General features: G+C 38.6%; 1 protein-coding gene across 3 annotated transcripts in view; it reads left to right on the forward strand.

Annotated features, from left to right (window-relative positions):
• The window catches only part of PRRG1 (proline rich and Gla domain 1), a 140,507-nt gene that overhangs the window by 50,119 nt on the left and 76,136 nt on the right, over positions 1-14,252 (forward strand). For all 3 annotated transcript variants that reach the window (XM_026513285.4, XM_026513286.4, XM_044389358.3), the window contains exon 2: positions 10,726-10,776. In XM_026513285.4, the coding sequence (XP_026369070.1) occupies positions 10,767-10,776 (10 nt within the window). In that variant the 5' untranslated portion in view covers positions 10,726-10,766. The remainder of the gene's footprint in view (positions 1-10,725; positions 10,777-14,252) is intronic.

Consider the following 14,252-nt stretch of genomic DNA (forward strand, 5'->3'; position numbering starts at 1 on the left):
AAAAAATGGGAAGGGAAGCTTTTAAAGAACTGACGGTACACATTCCAAAGTTAAATAGTACATGGCAGCTGAAGCTGCAACTTTAAAATCAGATATTATTGTTAAGAATTCAGCTCATAAATTATACATTATTCTACCCTCTGTCTTAAGTAGTTATAGTTACACTTGATGTATTGAACCAGATTGATCAACTAGAAAATAAACTACCAGAAGTAGACTGAACCAAGACATTTTGGGAAAAGAAAATCATCGTTATCATTCTCGTAAGTCCTGCTGACTGTGCATTTTTTGTTATCAAGGACTGTTCTGGTATCATTTAATGTTCTTTCAAAGGCTATGAAATTAGGGCTACCATTAATAACCCCATTATGGATTAAGAACCTGATGCTTAAAAAGGTTAAATAACTTGCCCAAGTTCAGATAGTTAGTAATTGCCAGGGCAGATCTCAAACCCCGGCATGTATGGTGGCAAAGCCCATACTCTGACCTGTTGGTAGAACTCACGTCAGGATGTGTATAGCCTACTGTTATTTAAGAGGCCACGATACTAGAAATCGGCTTAGTGCCAGCATGCCTTCCATATATAAGAAATACAGAGAAGAAGTCCTGTCAATTGTAGACTGAGGAATCTTACTTGAACATACTGGAAGAGAGTATCATCTGTAATCTTCTCTTACTGGATTGTAAGTTCCAGAAAAGCAGAGAATTTGTCTCTTTTTCTTTGCCACTGTTTCTCTAAAGCAAGGTTTCTCATCCTTGACACTATTGCCATTTTGGACTGAATAATTCTTTGTTGTGGGAGGGCTGTTCTGTGTATTGTAGGGTGTTTAGCAGTATCCCTGGCCTTGGCCCACTAGATGCTAGCAGCACTCCTCCCCGTTTGTGACAAACGAAAATATCTCTAGACATTGCCAAATGTCCTTTGGCGAGAAAATTGCCCTAAAGAATAGAGCAGTGCCTGACAAGTAAAAGACACTCAATAAATTTTTTTTTAAGGATTTTATTTATTTATTTATTTGACAGAGAGAGACAGCCAATGAGAGAGGGAACACAAGCAGGGGGAGTGGGAGAGGAAGAAGCAGGCTCCCAGCGGAGGAGCCTGATGTGGGGCTCGATCCCAGAACGCTAGGATCACGCCCTGAGCCGAAGGGAGACGCTCAATGACTGCACCACCCAGGCGCCCGTCAATAAATATTTTTTAATTAACGACAGAAATGAACATTGTTCTACAAAGTGTACTGCTTGCGGTATGCAAAATAACTGTAGGAAATCCTGGAAAAAGTTTGAGAATTTTAATAGTTACACATTTTATATGCATTAGAAAAATAAAACATAATCGAATCCATGCTTTCCTCTACTATTTTATAGGACAGGGCTAAAGTGGATACTGAAGTAAAAAAACAGGAAGGAAGCATAGATGATAAATGCGTCTAGCAGAAATCATGAAATTGATTAAGGTGGTATGTAAATGACTGTAATTTGAGGCAGTGATCTATACTTAAGGAAACTTAAACAAACATGATGTGTCCTAAATATACGTGGTCTGAGAGCTTCCCCTAAGTCTGGTTTCTGTAGGCCACTAGAACGCTCATCAGGAATCATCTAGTGCCCTGCACGAACTAGACAAGATGTGGAAGACAAATTGCTTACCCTTTGAGAATTGGACAGCCTGAGAGATACTGTAATATATGCACATCTGTATGAGATAGCACCTAAATTCCATATTGTATGAGAGTTCAAAGGAAAAAGAGATTACTTCCTGCTCAGGTAACGAGGAAAGGCTTCACTGATACTGAAGGATGAATGGAATTTTAGTAGGTGTCGATAACGCAGAGGAAAAGAGCAGAGGCATTGAGTTGGAACAGTTTAAAGCATATTTAAGGGACGGGTGGAGGCCGATTTGGCCAGAGTCTGGTGTAACTGTTAAGAAAGGTGGAACCTGGTTATAGAGAGTGTTTAATGCCAGGCTGGGTAAATCCATGGAACAGTGATTTTTATTTCTTAATGTCTGGCTGACAGCTGCTCTGCTGCAGTTGTGGTTTTGTTTTGTTTTGTTTTTTGTTTTTTTAAAGTGTGTTGCCATTACTCTAGAAGTAATGTTTAGTTTGGGATGGGGACCTGAGAATCAAGTTTGACAAATACTCCTACTTAGAGAGATATAAAAACTAGAACACAAACACAACACAACACACACACACACGCACACAGAGAGAGAGAGAGAGAGAGAGCTGAAAAAAGAGAATAGAGTGAAAAGAGCAGGCTACACCCTGGCATCGGAAGAAGCATGTTGGTAACCTGCGACTGGGGGAGTTCAGGGTTTGGGAGTAATGCGGACAGTAGGCCTTGAACCTTAGATCTCTGTAAGGAAGGTGTTTTCTTTAAAACAAGATTCTGATCTTTGGAGGTTTGCTCCTGGAACACTAGGTGAGGCAGCTAACAAGTAATACTGATTTTGTCTCCTTAGTGTCATCTTGCCCTGGAAGAGGGCTGCTTTTGATGCCTGTCCTCTCTACCATGTTGACCTCTAGAGAGGCAAGTGCTCTTTGAAAGTCCTGGCCCATGCCTGACAGCCCTTTCCTTTGTGGTTCCTCTGACACAAATGCAAGGGGCTTGATTCTTTTCAAAAAGGCTTTATTAAATATTAAAGAAGAAAGAAGAAATAAAATACAAGAAGTCCTGCCAGATTTACCTAGCGTCTCTGATATCACTGTACTCTCACCAGTCAGATCTCCTTTCCCTACTGCCATCAGAGATACCGTCTCAAAATCAAAATTTAGCCATATGACTCCTGTGCTTAACTCTTTCATGGTTTCTCATACAAGGATTGCATTTTAGTACATTAACTTTCATATGGTTTTTCCTGGAGTGAGGATGGTTTTATAGTTCTCTTTACATAGTACTTATTTATCTGACTTGGAGGGATTACAGTGAAAGTTAAGATGATACTTGGGAAGGGTAAAAGACCTTTCTATGAATATGTATGAGAGTTCCAGCTTTCTCCTAGAGTCTTCCCTGAATAGCTTCAACCTAAGGGTCAGGGGGTCGCTAGGTTTCAGACTCTGCTGCTTGTGGTGCTGGCTTTTTTTTTTTTTTTTTAATCACATTTAATTAGAAACTGAATACTGTAAATATTGAGTCAGAGGAAATAAGACTTTACATTTACATTGTAAATTTTATAGGTAACTAAAATTTGATGGAAGAGTAAAAGTATTCTTGCCAACATTTACATCTGGAAAAAACTGACCCAGAAAAATTGGACTTGGACATAAAACATGAAGGAACTTTCACAGTGGGAGAAGGAAGATTGGTAAAACTTGTTATGTATGAAAACTCATTGATAAACTGAACTTTTACTTCAGAATTCAGAAGGAAGAGAGATTATTCCAATAAAAATCATTTTGGGAAAGTACAAAAATACTGGTGCTGAAAAATTTAGAAACAGTTTAGTTGAGCTTTTTAAAACACTGAATATGAAAATGAGATTGGCTTAATGGGGTTTGCTTTGGAAGAATGAGATATTTACATATATCTTTGTTTCAGAAAATGTTAGAATGATTTTGATACATACATCTGAAACCGTAAACATGGGTTCCTTGGGGTCCAAGTCATAGGATAAAAACTTTCTTTACTTGGCCGCTGGGGCCTAGGAGAGGAGGTGGGGGAGGTTCCTGCAGGGACTGGAGGGAGAGGGAGATCTTTGAGGAGAAGAATCATGAGAGGGGAGGGATTTGGGCGTTTTGGTCATGGGTGCTTTCTTGAAAGAATGCAGGCTTTCTGATGAGGTATATGTGTGCTGCCTCAAGGAGAAATCCCAGTGGGTGGGACTACAGCTGTCCACCTCAAGTGAACCTGCAGAGTTTGGCCCTAACCCATTTTATATATTGGTATTCTCTATAAGATTTTTTTGACAGTGGTTTGCAGCTTTAAATAAAAGCAGGTGGGGTGGTAATGAGAGAAACCATTAGATGATTTCTAAAGTTCCTTTTGGTTCCAAAATTCTCTGAGAATCTAACCTCCCTGACTTCTTTCTTCATTCACTTTAAGTTTGTTCCGTACAATTACTACCTTGTTAGAAAATAATGAAATTTCAGAGCTGCAAGAGGCTTTAGTAAGTTACCTCGTCTACCTTCCCAAACTGAGCTCCAAAGAATAGGAATCCTGAGAAATATTGATTACTTACAAAAAGGATTATGTAGCCAAATACGCTAAGAGACTATACTTTGATCACATTGCTAATTAGCATTTTTAAGGCTCTGAAAAGTCTTATAGTAAACCCATTTAACTTTAACATAGCATTTCTTACATTTATTTGATCAGGGCCCTGGTTTTGAATAACACACTTTTTAACATCCTGTGGAGGACAATTTGGGAAACATGTATAGTTTAGTGTCCTTCATTTGTAAGGAATTTGATATAGAAAATTATTTTCCAGGTCACACAACTAGTTATCAGATCTCAGTTTCGTATATATTCTCTGATTGTCTCTGTTTCATATATACTTCTTTTTTTTTTCATGGCTTTTTTGAGATATAATTGACATAAAACACTGTGTAAGTTTAAGGTATATGATGTGTTGTTTTGATACACGGATATATTGTGAAGTGATTATCACAAAAGGTTAGTTAACAGATCACCTTACATGGTTTTAATTTTGTGTGTGTGTGTCAAGAACTTTTGATATCTACTCACATAGTGTTTTTCAAATATGCAGTGCAGCATTGATAACCCATAGTCACCGTACTGTACTTTATACCCCAGAATGTATTCATCTTAAAACTGGAAGTTGGTACCTTTTGACCACCTTCACCCATATCCCCCCCCACCCTGCCCCTGGCAACTACCAGTCTACTGTCTATTTTTATGTGGTTTTTTTTAAAGCTTCCACATAAGAATGAGATCATACAGTATTTGTCTTTCATGTCTGACTTATTTCACTCAGCATAATGCCTTCAAGGTTCATCTCTATTGTTGCAAATGGCAGGATTTCCTTTTTTGTGGCTGAATAATATTCCATTGTGTGGGTGTGTGCATATATGTCACGTTTTCTTCATCTATCAGTGGATGTTTGTCTGTGTCTTGACTATTATAAATAATGCTGCAGTGAACGTGGTGGTATAGAAATCTCTTCCAGACACTGATTTGATTTCTTTCAGATGTATACTCCAAAGTGAAATTGATGGATCATATAGCAGTTCTATTTTTTTTTTTAAGATTTACTTACTTGAGAGAGAGAGAGAGAGAGCATGAGCAGGGGGAGGGATAGAGGGAGAAGCAGACTCCCTGCTGAGCAGGGAGCCTGACACAGGGCTTGATCCGGGCACTCCGGGATCATGACCTGAGCCAAAAGCGGATGTTTAACCAACTGAACCACCCAGGTGCCCCAGCAGTTCTTTTTCTTTTCTTTTTTTTTTTTTTAATTTCTTGAGCAACTTCCTTACTGTTTTCTATAGTGGCTCTACTAGGTTACATTACCAGCAGCAGGGTACAAGGCTTCCCTTTCTTCCCATCCCTGCCAGCATTTGTTATTTTTTGTCTTTTTGATAATAGATATCCTAACAAGTATGAGGTGATATATGATTGTGGTTTTGATTTGCATTTCCCCGATGACTAGTGATGTTAAGCACCTTTTCGTGTGCCTCTTAGCCATTTGTATGTCTTCTTTTGAAAAATGTGTGCTTGGGTCCATTGCCCATGTTTAAATTTGATTGTTTTTTGCTATTGAGTTGCATGAGTTCATTCTATATTTTGGATATTAACCCCTTATCAGATATGTGATTTGCAGATATACTCTCCCATTCTCTAAGTTGCCTTTTCATTTTGTTGACTGCTTCTTTTGCTGTGCAGAAGCTTTTTAGTTTGGTGTAATCTCATTTATTTGTGCTTTTTTTTTTTTTTTTTTTTTTTAAGATACTTGACAGAGAGGGAACACAAGCAGGGGGAGGGGGAGAGGGAGAGGGAGAAGCAGGCTTCTCACTGAGCAGGGAACCCCATGCAGGGCTCCATCCTAGGACCCTGGGATCATGACCTGAGCTGAAGGCAGCCGCTTAACGACCCGAGTCACCTGGGCACCCTTCTTGTGCTTTTGTTGCTTGTGGTTTTGGTTGTCATATCCAAAAAATCGTTTCCAAGACCAGTGTCAAGGATCTTTTTCTTCCCATTGGTTCTTCCAGGAGTTTTATGGTTCCAGGTCTTACATTTCAGTCTTTAATCCATTTTGAGTTAATTTTTGTCAGTGGTGTAAGACGGAGGTCCAGTTTCATTCTTTATCATGTGAATATCTAGTTTTCCCAGCCCTATTTATTGAAGAATCTGTCTTTTCCCCATTGAGTTTTCTTGGCTCCCTTGTCAAGTGAATGTTAGTTGACTTTATATGCCTGGGTTTATTTCTGTATTTGGGATTCTGTTCATTGGTCTGTCTGTCTGTTTTTATGCCATTATCATGCTGTTTTGATCACTGTCGTTTTGTAACATAGTTTGCAATCAGGAAGTGTGATGTCTCTAGCTTTGTTCTTTCTCAGGATTGCTTTGGCTATTCATGGTCTTTTGTGGTTCCATACAAACTATAGGATTGTTTTTTCTATTTCTATAAAAATTGCCATTGGAATCTTGATAGGGATTGTGTTGAATCTATAGATAGCTTTTGGTAATATGGACATTTTAACAATATTAGTTCTTCTAATCCATGAACATGGGATATTTTTTCCATTTATTTGTTTCTTTTTCTATTTCTTTGTGGACATCTTACACAGTTTTCAGTGCTTAGATTGTTCACTTCCTTGGTTAAATTTATTCCTAATATTTTTTTTCTTTTTGATGCTGTTGTAAGTGGGGTTATTCTTTATTTTTCAGACAGTTCGTTCAGCTCTGTAAACAACTTATTTTTGTATGTCAATTTTGTATCCTGCAATTTTACTGAATTCTTTTATTCTGACAGGGTTTTTTTTTTTGTAGAATCTTTGGGATTTTCTGTATATAAGATCATATCATCTGCAACCAGGGAGAATTTTACTTATTCCTTTCTGAGTTAGATGCCCCCCCCCCCCCCCGCTTGCCTGATTGCTCTGGCTAGGACTTCAGTACTGTATTGGGTAGGAGTGGGGAATGTGGGCATTCTTGGGACTCTAAGACCATTCCTGGTCTTAGAGGAAAAGCATTCAACCTTTCATTATTAAGTATGATGTTAAATGTAGGCTTCTCTTATATGGCCTTTATTACGTTGAGATATATTCCTTGTGTACCCAATTCGTTGAGAGTGTTTTTCTTTTTAAATCATGAATGGATGTTGAATTTTACCAAATGCTTTTTCTACATCTATTGAGGTGATTATATGATTTTTATCTTCTTTTTTTGGAAGAGTTTGAACAGGATTGGCATTAATTCTTCTTTAAATGTTTGGTAGAATTCACCAGGGAAACCAACTTTTCTTTTTTGGGAGGTTTTTGTTTACTGATTCTATCTCCTTACTCATTATTAGTCTGTTCAGATTTTCTATTTCTTCATGATTTAGCCTTGGTGGGTTATATGTTTCTAGGAATATATCAGTTTTTCTAGGTTGTCTAATTTGTTGGTGTGTAACTGTTTGTAGTAGTCGCATTTTCCTTTGTATTTGTGGTATTACTTGTAACGTGTCCTTTTTCATTTCTGATCTTATTTTTTCTTGGCCTAGCTAAAGATTTGTCCATTTTGTTCATCTTTTTAATGAACCAACTCTTTGTTTCGTTAATCTTTTCTATGTTCCTATCTTTTATTTGTGCTCTAATACTTAGTATTTATTTCTTCTACTAACTTTGGGCTTGTTCCCCCCCCCTTGGAAGTTCACTGCTATAAACTTCCCTCTTAGAACTGCTTTTCCTGCATCCCATTGGTTTTCTTATGTTGTGTTTCTATTTTTTTATGTCTCAAGATTTTTTATTTTCCTTTTGTTTTCTTCTTTGGTCCATTGGTTGGTCAGGAGTATGTTTTTTTAACTCCTATGTATTTGAGAATTTTTCAGCTTTCTTCCTATTTTTGATTTCTAGTTTCATACCACTGTGGTTGTAAAAGGTAGATTATGTTTTCTTTAATTTGTTGAGACTTGTGGCCTGCCATATGATCTATCATAGAAAACAGTCCATGTGTACTTGAGAAAAATATGTATTCAACTGTTAGATGGAATGTTCTGTTTATGTCTGTTTAGTCCCTTTGGTCTATAGTGTTGTTTAAATCTGTTTCCTGATTGATTCTCTGTATGATCTATTGATCATTGAGAGTGGATATTAAAGTCCCCAAATATTATTGTATTGCTCTTTATTTCTCCTTCTAGTTGTGTTAGCATTTGCTTTATGTATTTACATATTTCAATGTTGGGTGAATAAATATTTACAGTTGTTATATCTTTTTAATGAACTGACCCTTTTTCATTATATAAGGACCTTCTTTGTCTCTTGTGATCATTTTTAGTTTAAAATCTGTCTTGTCTGATAAGTACAGCTATCCCTATTTCCTTTTGGTTACCATTTGCTTGCAGTATCTGTTTCTATCTCATCACTTCATTTTATATGTGTCCTTAAAGCTAAAGTGAGTCTCTCGTAGACAGTATATCATTGGGATCCTGTTGTTTATCCATTCAGCCATTCTGTTTTAGCTCTAAGATTTCTGATTTTGATGGTTTCTCTTTCTTTGTTGCACCTCTCATTTTGTTTTCCTAATTTCATTTAGCTGTCTGTGTGTTCTTATAGTTTACTAAAGTTCTTTAAGAGGATTATTCTGAATTCTTTTTCAGACAATGACCTTTGTTAGGGTCACTTATTGAAGCTTTATTAGTTTCCTTTGGTGGTGTCATGTTTACCTGTTCATGATTCTTGATTCTTCACATTGGTGTCTCTGCATTTGCTTAAGCAATCTCCTCTTTCAACTTTACAGGTTCACTTTAGCAGGGAAAGACCTTCACCAGCTACTATAGCTTGGGGCTACTGGACAGGTCATCTGGTAGCCTCTGTGGGAAGGCAGAGCTTGCTGTTGGGGTCTCTAGTTGGGTGAGGCCATTGTCCATGCTCTGAGTTTGGGAGGATGCTGCTGCCTGGGCTCCACAGTTGGGCGGGCCTGGTGACTGGGCTCTGTGTTCAAGCAGGATCAGTGGGCAACCATCTCCTTGTTTGGGTGGGGCTATTGATTGTGCTCTGCAGTCAGGTGGGGCCATTAGCTGGGCTCTGCAATCACCTTTGGTTGTGTCAAAGTCCCAGGCTCTGTTCCCTGGCAGGGTGGTGCCACTGGTTGAACTCCTTGATTGGACAGAGCTACAGGCTGGGCTCTGCAATCATCCCTGGTTGTATGGGGTCTCAGATTGTGCCCCACAGCCAGGTGGTGCCATTGGCTGAAATCTGTGTTTACACAGGGCCCACAGTTTGTGCCCTGAAGTTGAGTGGGGCTGCATGCTCATCTTCCTGATCATGTAAGCCATGGGCTGTGCTCACCTGGTTGGCAAGGTCATTGGCTAGACTTCCTTGTCTGGTGGGATCATAGGCAATTCTCCTTGATTGGGTGGGGTTACCGGCTTGGTTTCCTGTCTGGGCACGGCTGCAGGCTATGTTCAGCAATTGGGTAGGGCCAGTAGTCTGGGCTCCTCTCCTTATCAGTGTTGTAGGCTGAGCTCCATGGCTCTGTTTTCCCACTGTAGAAACCATAGTCCCTGGAAGGAGGTGGTGGGGGGAAGCCCTCTCTATGTGGCACTGTAGGGGAAGGGCAGTGGGGTCAGAGTGTGTCCAGTCCTCTTACCCTTCTAATGTCAGGTTATTACAGTGATGTTTTTTCTATGGATAGTTGCCAGTTGGTCTTTTTGTGAGGGGGACTGTAGTTGGGAATGACCAGTATGGCCATCCTGATGATACCATTCTCCCCTATGTGCTTAACTTCAAGTAGGTTATACATTCCTTAATGGACAGATAGATTATGTCTTACAGTTTTGCCTCTGGTGCTTAGCTCCATGTTGGGAATGTGGCAGGTGAATAATAAATGTGTGGTAATTCTATGATTGAACCCTGTAAAAAAATGAAGCATTATGATATGAATTAGCTTCAGTGTATATATTGTATATATTTTCATCTTTAAAAGCAGAATTGCTGTTCCTCCACACATACCTGCATTTTGGATTATGTGGTTTTTTTTTTCCTACAAAATTTCCATTCTCAGTAATTCATGGTTATTGATTCATACTGTTTATTGGTAATAGCTCTGTGGGCTGCTTTGGTTCAGGGGTAATTTAATTAGGGGTACTGCTGTTTGACACCATTCAGGAAAATGTTACACTGTAGAGGGTATTGGATTTGTCACAGAATGACACTGAAGAGAAGCCAGGGATAGGCAAACTAATAACATACCAGCTTGGTTATTAAAATTGGACCTTTTGGCATTTTTGTCCAACATTTTTTGTTTATATCACTGCTTTCCTAAGAAATAAGTGTGTGACCAATTGCATGACTTTTATTTGGCAAGGGCAGAAACTAATGCTAGATAAACAAGGACATAGTAACTTGATACAGATGGAATCCCTGCTTTCAAAATGCTGTGTTTCTGTTCCTGAAGTTAGATCTCTATTTGTGATGAAGAATACATTGTGTAAGGGGGCAAAATTGGAAGGCACTGAAATGAAATGCTCGTGTTGACCACATCAGCTTTAATGGAACTTACTTGATGTAGTGACTCAGCCCCTGTGAATCTGACTGTGTGTATGTACTGTGTTTTATACAGGGAATCATCATCCAGGGACCTGCCAGAGACCACAAGAAAACATGGGGAGGAGTAAGTTTCTCTTTGCTTTTTAATAATTCATACTTTCTCCATATTAATCTGTGTATCCAGGAAATTAAATTTGCAACTTGGAGTTTTTTGTGGACATCTAAATTGTATTTCTGGTTAGTGTTAGGAAGTTTTTGTCTGAAGCGGGGCAGTTCAGACAAGGACCAACGGACCACATGCTGCTCATTGGCTAGGGTCTTTTGTTTTCCTTCCTTTTGTTCTTTTCTGAACATCTCCCAGGACAGGCAGAGAAGGCTCAAACTTGATATATATAGACCTGTCTTAATCCCAGCTTCTTTACAACTCTTAGCAAAGTTACCCATATGCTTCCAATGGTTTCTAAGCCTTGTCGATAATGACATAAACAAAGAAGTATGATTCTGCTGGGCAACCAGTGACAGTATTAAAAAATTCATCTGTGAGGTTGATTTATAAATGGTTTTGATTTCCCCTAAAATGTTAAAGCCTGGCATTAAGAACCATTAGATAAATTCCTTTGATTTTTTTTCCTTTCTCATGTGGCTGTTTATGGGCAGTAGACAACAGACAAATTCAAGGTCATTTTGTTGTTAATATTAACCAGCCACCAGTGACTCCATAAATAATCCTAATCGACATAGACCATAAAACCAGATGCATAAAGGATCTCAGAGGGAGACTTAGTGTTGTGTAGTATAATGAGTATTGGTCATAATTAGAGGCCTGAATTCAAATTCTACTTCTACCTTGATCATATCCTCGAGTTCCCCTACATTTGCTTGTCTTGTCTCTCAAGTGGGATTTATACATTCTGCACTTCTAGCCTCAGAAAGTTGTGATTGGCATAATATAATGATACATATAAAAGTGTGTTAAGAACTGTAAAGTATATAGAAGAGAGCAGTGAAATCTGCTCATTGCTGTCCTTATTGAATAAGTGTATTTTTGTTGGTATTCTGTCTTTTTTAAAAAGGTTTATTTATTAGAGAGAGTGTGCGCACAAGCAGGAGGAGGGGCAGAGGGAAAGGGAGAGAGAGAAGCCTAAGCAGACTCTGCACTGAATGCAGATCTTGATGCGGGGCTCGATCCGTGACCCTGAGATCACAACCTGAGCTGAAATCAAGAGTCAGCCGCTTAACTGATTGAGCCACCCAGGCACCCCCATTGGTTTTGTCTTTTAACAGTTAAAATGAAGTTATTTGATCATACGCTTGTGTAGGCAGCAGGGCCGGGATCAGCGTTGCACAAGGGACAAAGAGTACCCTCCTTATGTTTTATGCTCCAGGCACTTCGCTTGCCACACCTTAGTATGGACCCAGGTAGGCAGCACCAGGGATTATGGATCAATCATGGAAAATTTCTTCCTGAACCTTACTGAGTCAGATTTTGCCTGTTTTCTCCAGTGATTTCCTGGGGGATTGATTAGCCCTAGGGATTCTGTTTCTTTCCCAGCCTGCACAAAATACACCAGTCTCCTGATAGTTTAGGAATGTAAAAAACCTGAGTAAATTTGAAAAGAACTGGTGAAAGTTCTGGGACTAATCCATGCCATGTCCTAACTCCAAATCAGCTATCCAGAGTAACTCACTGTGGCTTGGTCCTCACCTAATCTCAAGCTTCAGGTGGATTTGGAGAATGTTTGAATTGTTGGGTTTCATCATGACCATACGGAGAAGCTGCACTGAGACAGAGCAACACATTCCTTGTTGTTTCCTTTCTTCATTTTCAGAATGATCATCAGGTCATTAGCAAGGAGATCATTAGGAGCTAAAAGGTGCTTCAGCCAATCTTTGTTTAAATGGTCGGGCAACTAAAAGGAGTTCTTGCTAAAGGATAGGACAGGGATGGGCATATTTCCAATCTGGAGGTGAGATAAGGGAAGTGCTCCAAACAATGCTGCTTTACAAACACATGGAAGCTTATAATAGAATTTTGAGTGTTTGTGTTGACCACTTTAAAAGCATCTTAACATCCTGAATCTCGAAGACTCTATCCTTCACTCTCTAAGCTTTACTTAGCTTGCCTGATTTCACTTGCTAATTGCTGTCACTGTTAGTGGGGGGAAAAAGGATGCTACTGTGTGGTAATTTTTTTCTCTTCTGGCAACGTACAATGGAGGTTTTTTACTGGATTTGGCAAAGATTCTCACAAACATAGTTCAATGTGTCATACAAAGGGACAGCAGAGGAAAATATCACAGAGACATGGCACTAGCCTCATTAATGAGGAGGCATGAAAACAACACAGCTGGAAAACCATACAGTGGAGGTGATAAGTTAATATTGGTGTGAATTTTTTTTAGTTTTCTTTGATACTGGATAAGAAATAATTTATTAATATGTGTTAGATGAATCATTCTTTTATGTGACATGAAAAAAAGTGAGAGCCAAGTCTTAAAAATGGTGGTGGGAGGAGGAGAACATACTTACGTATTTAATTTTTTATTAGGCCGCCATCAGTGTCCATTTTATGAGTCATTGAAATCCCATTTACTACACATATATGAGTTCTGTGCTACAGCTTTGTATTGGGACTTTTAAGAGTGTATAATTATTTTGATATCAACAAGTATCTGTGGAACACTTCGTAACTCACAGATATTTCTCGTACATTATCTTATTTGAGTTGTAAGAGAACCTTATGATGTAAATAGGGATATTATCTTTATTTTATGTATTATAAAACTGTGAAGGTAACGAGAGAAAGTCTTATCTAAACTCCACAGCCTATAAAATGGAGAGCCATAATGCAAATCTATGTTTCCTTATGTCCTATGCAGTTTTTCTCTTCTTCCAGTAGACCGTGTTCTGAATACCCTAGTCATTAGTAGTGTATAAAGTCAATTAAAAACTTAGGAGCTATCTGTTGATTTGATAGGTATGGAAGAAAATATTTTCTCAGATCTACGATGATCATATATTCCATGGGGGACTGGACAGATGGGCAAAGAGAATTGGCTCGCTGTTTATCACCATTTATGATAACAGCTAAAACACATGTATCAGATAGTGGAGTGCCTCAAATATCAAAGTCTTCTGAGCAGTGGGGGACACAACCCACAGTGCAAGATGCCTAAAGTAAGGGGTCTAAAACACCACTTACCTGGTGAAAGCCCCCCTTCCTGATCAATAGGTTTTTGTCTTTGTGGTTTTTCTTAACAGGAATAATATAATACATTGTGGAACACCAGAGTAGTAGGAGACAACAAGGGGAGATGCTGTTACAAAAAGGAATATCATGTATAAATAAAATCATATATAAGATTTCACTGGAGAATGAACATTTTCACAAAGAGAAAGTGGGGATTTCATAAATGTGTATGTATAGGCTCACAAAATGTTATGTACATAATGCTAGAGTATCTTTATCACCTTCAGATGGAAATTAAAACTATTCTATGTTTTCATCCCCCCACCCCCTGAACAACTGGTATATTCATGACAAAATGACAAAAGTCTCAATATTCCACAAAGCAATTCCTTGGGATTTTTCTTGCTAAA

Source organism: Ursus arctos, chromosome X (genome assembly GCF_023065955.2).
Source record: "Ursus arctos isolate Adak ecotype North America chromosome X, UrsArc2.0, whole genome shotgun sequence".
Classification (NCBI taxonomy): Eukaryota; Metazoa; Chordata; class Mammalia; order Carnivora; family Ursidae; genus Ursus; species Ursus arctos.